Consider the following 9,571-nt stretch of genomic DNA (forward strand, 5'->3'; position numbering starts at 1 on the left):
CTGGGTTCTCATTTTACCGACCTCGGAAGGATGGAAGGCTGAGTCAACCTTGAACCGGTCAGGATCGAACTCCTGGCAATGAGCAGTGAGTAAGCCTGCAATATTACATTCTAACCAGTGAGCACCATGGAAGGAAGGAAGGAAGGAAGGAAGGAAGGAAGGAAGGAAGGAAGGAAGGAAGGAAGGAAGGAAGGAAGGAGTAATCGCACTAGCAATAGTACTTAGACTTATATACCGCTTCACAGTGCTTCACAGCCCTCTCTAAGCGGTTTACAGACTCAGCCTGTTGCCCCCCAACAATCTGAGTCCTCATTTTCCCGACCTCGGAAGGATGGAAGGCTGAGTCAACCTTGAGCCGGTCAGGATCGAACTGCCAAACTGCAGTACTGCATTCCAACCACTGCGCCACCACGGCTCATTCAAGCTTCTTGCATGAGAAGCGAAATGATTTCAAAGAAAACACCAAGAAAGTCCAGTGTCCTTTTGAAAAAAAACAAAACACACACTTTGGGGACAAAGGTCCAAATAGATTTCAACTGATTCTCGATAGAACAATAAGGAGGACTAGGAGGGACATTTCTTTACCTGGCTTCATCCAACACTTTCTCCATAATCGGGGCCTTCTCCTCACTTTTGGCGTCTTCGTTAACATCCGTGCCTCCAAAGATAATCCCAAAAGGAACGGGACTTCCTGAAAAATGGAGAATTTCAACAGTTAATCCCAGTGGCAAAACCAAACTCAACTCTGGGATCAGTGTTGGTGGAGACCCTTTCAAAGATCTCCCCTTTGAAGTAGGGCCTGCATCGAAGTACACCAAAGGGGACTTCCTCTGATGTCCTCGTTGAAAGGTGCCAGCAAATCCAGATACTTACAACCAGTGGTGGAATTCAAATACCTGAACAACTGGTTCTCTTATTTGATGCAGGCCTGGGCCTCCGAGGCCTAGAACGGACTTCCGGAAGTGGCATCCATGCACTTCCGGTGGGCCGTTCTAGGCCTCCTCCAGGCCTCCGAGGCCTAGAACAGACTTCCGGAAGTGGTATCCATGCACTTCCGATGGGCCATTCTAGGCTTCCTCCAGGCCTCCGAGGACTAGAATGGACTTTCGGAAGTGGCATCCATGCACGTCCGGTGGGCTGTTCTAGGCCTCCTCCGGGCCTCTGAGGCCTAGAACGGACTTCCGGAAGTGGCATCCATGCACTTCTGATACGCCGTTCTAGGCCTGGGAGGCCTCCTGCAGGCCTCCGAGGCCTAGACTGGACTTCTGGAAGCCATCCAGTTCTCCAAATGCAGCAAAATTTAGCTACCGGTTCTACCGAACCGATGCGAACTGGCTGAATCCCACCACTGCTTATAACCATTCATTTAGTGACGGTTCAAAGTTACAATGACATTGCAAAAAGTGACTTACGCCTGGCCCTTGCACTTACAACCATTAGTACCATCCCCGTGGACACACGCTCAAAATTAAAAATGGCAACCGGTACGGATTTACAAGACCGTTGCAAATAGGGTCACCTGATCGCCATTGGTGATCTTCCCAGCCAACCAGCAAAATCAGTGGAAGGAACCAGATTTGCTTAATGATGACATGTTTCACTTAACAACTGAAGATCTGCTTAACAACCACAGCAAAAGAAAAAAAAGAAAGTCCTAAAATGAGCAATGGAAATTCCGGTCCCATTGTTGTAATCTGAGGACTTTCTTTCATTTGACCTCTGGGTTTTGAATTTTCTAAGGACGATTTCTAACTTGCTTTCTTCCGTATGTCGTCCTTATTGTAGCAACCACAATTGGGACCACCCATTTGGTCATTAAGCGAAACAATCACTGAGCGAAACATGGCGGCGCTGACGATCCGGTTCCCTCCTTCCTTCGCTTAACGGACCTGCAAAAGTTATCAATGCAAGGGCAGGTTGCAACGTTACCTTTCCCCTCACCGCTGTGACTGCAAACGGTCACTAAGCAAGGCAGTCACTAAATGAGGACCGCCTGTATTTAACCATCTTTCTTTTAAATCTTCGTCCTGGTGTTCCTTTCTTTAAAGGAGAAGATGCTTTGAGCCAGGCTAAGTGCTTTTTTCAAACGGGAATCCAAGACAGGCCGTCTCAGATCGCCTTTTGTCTGGCTAAATGGAAGCCAGCTCTCCTCTCAAACCTATTCTACCATGCCAGCCTTGTTGTTACATTTGCATTGTGTCTTTTCAGATCAAGCATCCTTGGGGCTCAAAAGCAGTGATGCTAACACAACTATAAACCTCTCTCCTTTTTTAAAAAAAACAACAACAACAACAAACGTTAGAAGAGTGGGAGGGGAAGGGAGACACAATTAACTGGGCAGTTTTAACACTCCATTAAGCAGCGGTGATGGCAGCTAATTAGGAACAAGCCCCGCTTTCAAATTCTAGGTAGAATGAGTTCACTTGTTAAAAAGGAATCAGGTAAACTGGCGTCAGAGCTGGCGGAGGAATTCGTGACCTATTTTACCAGCTGTTCTCAAATGTTCTGCTTTGCTGGAGAGGTATAATAATAATAATAATAATAGTAAAGTTGGAAGGGACCTTGAAGGTCATCTAGTCCAACCCCCTGCTCAGGCAGGAAACCCTATACCATTTCGGACAAATGGCTGCCCAAATCTCTTCTTAAAAACTTCCAGTGTTGGAGCATTCACCGCTTCTGGAGGCAGGTTGTTCCGCTGGTTAATTGTTCTCACTGTCAGGAAGTTTCTCCTCAGTTCTAAGGTTGCTTCTCTCCTTGATTAGTTTCCACCCGTTGCTTCTTGTCCTGCCTTCAGGCGCTTTGGAGAATAGCTTGACTCCCTCTTCTTTGGGGCAGCCCCTGAGATATTGGAACACTGCTATCATGCCCCCCCTCGTCTTTCTCTTCATTAAACTAGACATTCCCAATTCCAGCAACTGTTCCTTATATGTTTTAGCCTGATCATCTTTATTGCTCTTCTCTGCGTTCTTTCTAGAGCCTCAACATCTTTTTTACATCACGGTGACCAAAACTGGATGCAGGATTCCAAGTGTGGCCTTACCAAGGCCTTGTAAAGTGGTATTAATACTTCACGTGATCTTGATTCTATCCCTCTGTTAATGCAGCTTAGCACTGTGTTGGCCTTTTTGGCAGCTGCAGCACACGGCTGGGTCATATTTAGGTGATTGTCCACTAGGACTCCGAGGTCCCTCTCACAGGTGGGTGAGATGGGCCAGCATCTCTGGACAGCAGCAGTTGAGGGGGGGGGGGATGCAGGCAGACAGGAAAGCAGTAAGTGGACTAATGTTGAAATGCCAATTAAAAGCATCTCTTGGAGAGGAACAATCAACAGATGGCTTCGGTTGAATCCTGGTCTCATTCTCCAGTTAAAATGGCGTTTTCAAGTCAACGGAAAAGATTTGGGCTGTGTTTGGGCCAAAGAACAGATCCACACTGCAAAACGTCCAAATAAGCATTAGAGGGCAGCAGAGCAATACAGAAAACTCTTAGGTCGCTGCTGCCACCTAGGGGCTATGCATATTATAGCAGCCCAGTTATAACAGACTTATCAAAGCTATACCACTAGTATTTTAGAGAGGTAACTTGGGCTTTTTCCAATGTTTCCCACCCCTTTGGAGACCAAGAGATTTTATCTTACCTTGAAGAAGCCTCCCAGCTTTAAAGAGATGGATGCCCAGAGCTGCCTCCAATTTCTCCGAAGAGATGAGATTCGAAATTGCCAACGGGGACTCATAATCAGAGGTATCCCTCAAGAGACACAAATGCCCTGCAGCTTGTAAATGATCTCTTTGGAAAACAGGCGCAGATGGAATAATAATAATAAAAAAGACAGGATATTAGCATTTAATTTCTGCAGGAAATAAGACCATTGAAGTTTTAGAACAGGGGTCTTCAAACTTGGCCCTTTGACGACTTGTGGACTTCAACTCCCAGAATTCCTCAGCCAGGCACGCTGGCTGAGGAATTCTGGGAGTTGAAGTCCACAAGTTCTCAAAGGGCCAAGTTTGAAGACCCCTCTTCTAAAACTAGTCCTCAACTTACAATCAAAACTGTGAACAGGATTACCGTTGCTAAGCAAGGCGCTTAAGTAAGACGCACCCAATTTTACAACCATTTTTGGGGGGGCCACAGTTGTTAAGCAAATCAGTTGCAGTTGTTAAATGAATCGAACAGCTGTTAAGCGAGTCAGGCTTCTCCCATTGACTTTGCTTGTTGGAAGCCAGTTGAGGGTACAAATGGCGATCACATTGACCTCATCACAAATAGATGCAGGGATTTCCAGGTTCCACTACAACAGAAGTCGGAATTTTCTGTCTTTCTTTCCATTGTACCAATAACCACGATTTACATTCTTACAGCCATTCTATACCGGTTGTGTTCCAACCTCAGAATCCTCAACTGTTCTATGTGGAACGGAATAGAATAGAATAAAGCAGAGCTGGAAGGGACCTTGGAGGTCTTCTAGTCCAACCCACTGCTTAGGCAGGAAACCCTATACCATTTCAGACAAATGGCTGATCCAGTCTCTCCTCCAGGGATGGAGCACCCACGACTTCAAGGAATGTTTGCTGGCTTTCAGCAATTTTTCCTCTTTTCCAGAAGAAAAACACCAATTCAAAATTATTATTTACATATTAAAATCTACACACCACCCATCTCGCTATCCAGAGCAACAAAGGAATGAGTTCGTTTAACAATCACGGCATTCATTTAATTTTAAACTTAGCAGAACAACAGAGTTGGAAGGGACCTTGGAGGTCTTCTAGTCCAACCCCCTGCTCAAGTAGGAAACTGTATATCATTCCAGACAAATGCTTGTCCAATCTCTTCTTTAAACTTTCAGTGTTGGAGCATTCACCACTTCCGGAGACAAGTTGTTCCACTGATTAATTTGCTCATATTAATAGGCTTGCAAACTGCCAGTGATTTGAAACTAATTTCCTAATGAGACTCAGGAGATGTATTAGCAGCCGAAGGGGGAAAAAATACCACCATTGTGTTTTCTAGCGCACAGAGAGAATATGCAATTTTTCTGAGATTTCCAGAAATTGCACCAAACATTTTCCCTCCAGCATTGATTGTATTTGAGCAATGGAACTTTTTCCCACTAGGAATATCAAAAACCTGTTCTCATGTAAGCTGTGATATTCCTTGCGGCATTCTATGGACTTTCAAGAAGTTGGGTGGGAAAAGAATTTGCTTGATAATCGTTTCACTTGTTTTCTTGGCTGTCTACAACATGCTCAGACGTGTTTTTCAACAAAGTTCAAAAGTTCTTGAATGTGGCTGTTGGAGACAATGCCATGTTTACATGTTTATGTTTATGTTTATTTAAATTTGTATACCGCCCTATCTCCCTTACGGGACTCAGGGCGGTGAACAGGCGATAATAAAAATCACAATAAATATATATTCTAAAATCAGATTAAATAAATAAAGGCCTGCTCTAAAATACCCCATATAAAACATGTACTAAAACATAATTAAGACTACGCCAGGCCGGCCGCACGAAATAGATGAGTTTTCAGGGCTCGGCGGAAGAGGCGCAGGTCCGCAACTGTACGTAGGTCGGGGGGTAGGTCATTCCAGAGGGCAGGAGCTGCCACAGAGAAGGCTCTCCCCCTGGGGGTCGCCAGCCGGCATTGACTGGCCGACGGCACCCTAAGGAGGCCCTCTCTGTGGGAGCGGACTGGTCGAAGGGAGGTGTTTGGTAGGAGGCGGTCTTGCAAATACATGTGTATAGAATCAACACACAGGCCAAGCTAAGATGCAAACACTTCCAATAAGATAGGTGTATTATGCACACACAAATACCCATTGTTTGACATCTTTGTTGAAATGCATATCAATAGAGAAAATACGAGCTACAGTATCCAGAAGACAAAATAACCACTGTGAACACAAAATAAGTAGCCAGAATACAAAATAAATCCAAAAAGTTACATGCCCACAATCCGATTACTCCATTTCAGATTCACCCTCTAGATGCACACCCTGTAAGCCCAGAAAGGGTTAAACCCAGGCAATCATTCACCAGGTTTAGCCCAGTAGGTCAAACAGCAACTTAGGTCTCCTGAACCAGGTTTGGCAGATCAATCAATCAATCAATCAGAAAAGAGCTGGAAGGGAACTTGGAGGTCTTCTAGTCCAACCTCCTGCTCAAGCAGGAGACCCTAGACCACTTCGATCAATCAATGAAACAATGAATCAATGAATCAATCAATCAGAATAGAGCTGGAAGGGACCTTGGAGGTCTTCTAGTCCAACCCCCTGCTCAAGCAGGAGACCCTAGACCATTTCAGACAAGTGGCTGTCCAAACTCTTCTTTAAAACCTCCAGTGATGGAGCACCCACAACTTCTGGTGGCAAGCTGTTCCACTGGTTGATTGTCCTCACTGTTAGGAAGTTTCTCCTCAATTCCAGCTTGCTTCTCTCTTTGATCAGTTTCCATCCATTGCTTCTTGTCCTACCCTCTGGTGCTTTAGAGAATAATTTGACCCCTTCTTTGTGGCAGCCCCTCAAACGCTGGAAGACTGCGATCATGTCCCCCCCCCCCACCCAAGTCCTTCTTTTCTCTAGACTGGCCGTACCCAATTCCTGCAACCGTTCTTCCTATGTTTTAATTTTAGTGCACCCAGCCAGCAACACAGGCTTCCCTTTCCACTCCTGAGCATCCCCCAGTAAATGTCTGATCTTATGCACAAGCATTTTGATGCATGCACGTACACACGCATAAATACCTGCCCGGCTGCACCGGACGAACTCCCGCCTGCCTACCCGCCTCCACGTCTTAAACAGCGCTGCAGAGAGGGGGATCGGGCTGGGGGTGCAAAGCCGGGCATGGGGAGGGGGGCCACTTACTGGATCCTCCGGGCGGTGGTGCCGTTGCCCGTCTGGGCTCGCCCGGGAGCCAGCAGCAATAGCCGCATGGCGAGTTGGCAGCTGTGCCCTACTTCCGGCCAGGTCCCTGGCGGCTTCATTCCCTCTTTTCCAAGCGCCGGAAGCCAGGTGCTCCTCTTCCACGCTTGCCCAACTCTATGGTCCGCTCCCTTCGGATGTAGCAGTCCGCCGTCAGGAACGGACCCCCCAAGCAACAAGGCGGGCAGTCATGCAGTTCCGCTTCCTTTCGTTATGTGGACACTGTTGTTACTGTTGCTGTTTCTTCCATCATCATTTTAATGTTTACCGGTTTTTATTGTTATTGTAAGCCGCCTCCAGGGGAGATGAACGGCACACAAATCTAATAGAGATGGATGGATACGATGGATGGACGAGAGAGAGAGAGAGAGAGAGAGAGAGAGAGAGAGAGAGAGAGAGAGAGTCATAGAATCATAAAGATAGATAAATGATCGGTGGATAGATGATAAATAAATGATTGATATAGAGATAGAATCATAGAATCAGATAGGTAGGTAGGTAGGTAGAGATAAATAGAATCATAGAATCATAAAGATAGATAAATGATCAGTGGATAGATGATAAATAAATGATTGATATAAATATAGAATCATACAAATCATGAAATGAAATAAATGAAATAAATGAAATAAATCTTAAATCTTAAATAAAGAGATAAATGATCGGTGGATAGATAGATAGATAGATAGATAGATAGATAGATAGATAGATAGATAGATAGATAGATAAATAGAATAAAGATAGATAAATGATCAATGGCTAGATGATAAATGATTGATATAGGGATAGAATCAGATAGATAGATAGACAGACAGACAGATAGACAGACAGACAGACAGACAGACAGACAGACAGACTGCAGAATGCGTGCATGAGTTGGAGATCAAATTCAAAGAAACTCCAAAAAAGAGTGCCCTGTGTTAGGTAGAAGATATTCTACTGTATGTTCTTGTCTCTTGAAAAGAAATATTGTATTGAGCTGAAATGATTGCAGAAATATGTATATTTTTAATAGCCTAGAAGATTATTATTTCTCAGCCTAGGCAGTTTTAAGATACGTGGACTTCAACTCCCAGAATTCCCCAGCCCCATATTTCTCAATCCCTTCCAGGTCTCCTTAGCAGCAGAAGCAAACACACACACACTTGCACGGATAATTCCCTTGGCTTTATATAACCTGTGTTTTATTATTCTCTTGCAAACCGCCTTACGCAGTGGGAACAGAAATTAAATTATTGATACAGTAGCCTGATCAATATTTTTCAGCGACGGCTGTCAATGTATTTACTACCTGTCAAAGGCAAGCAGGATTTTCTCTCTTGTGAATGACAAGATGTCAGAAAGAAACTGGAAACCAAACAACCAAAATGTTGGCTGTGAGTTTCCTTAAAAACTCTGATTTCTTTCAGTCTCACCACTATCTGCATTTGAGGGTTTTTTTCCCTCCCCCTAGAAGACAAAGATAACAGCTAGCTTTTGATGTAAAGCAAGATCTTTTCAACTTATCTCTTGAAATATAAAGAAGCGGATTTATCATCTGACATCTCAAGTCTAAACCCTCTTTTGCCTCAGGAAGGCAGGCTTTGAATTCTCCAGCAGAAACCCGAAGAGATAAATGCACGGGTTACAGCTTGGGGGCTGTGAAGTACAAAGTCTATCGTCCCCAGCCAACATGGGCAAGGCAGTTCAACACTACTGGGAACGCTCAGAATAGAGAAAGCTGGATTGATTGTGCCTCAAATGCTGTGCGGAGACAATCATAAATCTTGCCATTAATCTTGGAATGATAACAATAACAGTGATTCAGATTCCAGGAAAAAAAATTGTTATTGGACTCTTGAATTGTGCAATTCTTTCTACTTGAGGTTATGACCTGACTGGCATTTCATGTTGTTTTATTCCACTACTGTTGTACTTTTCTTCCTGTTATTTCGACATCCCGCATTTCATTCTGACCTCTCGTTACGTACGTACACAAACTTGTCAATTAATAGCCGTGCGTATTTGCGTACGTGTATGTTCACTTCTTTTTTTAGGTTTGAGATCGTTTTCTGCCTTTCGTAAGGCCATTTGATTGTATGCTAGTGAGACCTGGACAGTGTACAGGAGGCACGTCAGGCAACTGAATTACTTCCACATGACTTGTCTTCGTAGAATTCTGAGGATCCGGTGGCAGGATAAGATACCAGATACAGATGTCCTCTCCAGAGCAGGCCTACCATCAGTTTACACTCTGTTGATGAAAGCCCAGATGCGCTGGGCAGGCCACGTTGTAAGGATGCCAGACCATCGCATCCCTAAACAGCTCTTCTATGGTGAGCTGTCTCAAGGAAAGCGATCGCACAGGGGACAAAAGAAGCGATACAAAGACACGCTGAAAGCATCTCTCAAGTCCCTGGATATCGACACCATCTCTTGGGAATTTTTGGCGCATGATCGACCGACATGGCGTAGCCTGGTTTACCAGGGGTGCCAGACATATGAACACAGAAGGACAATCTTGGCACAAGAGAAGCGAGCACTCCGTAAAGCCAGAGCTGCAAATGCTGAAGCAATAGTGTCCACATTTCTCTGTTCAGTATGTGGCAGAACATTCCGTGCTAACATCGGTCTCATCAGCCATCTACGGACACACCGCTGATGGCCCATAATC

At 44.8% G+C, this 9,571-nt stretch overlaps 1 protein-coding gene across 1 annotated transcript in view; it reads right to left on the bottom strand.

The window, feature by feature from the left end:
* GLT1D1 (glycosyltransferase 1 domain containing 1) overlaps positions 1-6,949 on the bottom strand; it is a 37,127-nt gene extending 30,178 nt beyond the window's left edge. The window contains exons 1-3 of the mRNA XM_015823614.1: positions 6,862-6,949; positions 3,638-3,786; positions 591-691 (exon numbers count right to left, since the gene is read on the bottom strand). Coding sequence (XP_015679100.1) covers positions 591-691; positions 3,638-3,786; positions 6,862-6,929 — 318 coding nt within the window. The 5' untranslated portion in view covers positions 6,930-6,949. The remainder of the gene's footprint in view (positions 1-590; positions 692-3,637; positions 3,787-6,861) is intronic.
* Between the last annotated feature and the right edge of the window lie 2,622 nt (positions 6,950-9,571).

This window comes from Protobothrops mucrosquamatus, unplaced genomic scaffold (genome assembly GCF_001527695.2).
Source record: "Protobothrops mucrosquamatus isolate PMUCROS unplaced genomic scaffold, P.Mucros_1.0 scaffold1929, whole genome shotgun sequence".
NCBI classification, from domain to species: domain Eukaryota; kingdom Metazoa; phylum Chordata; class Lepidosauria; order Squamata; family Viperidae; genus Protobothrops; species Protobothrops mucrosquamatus.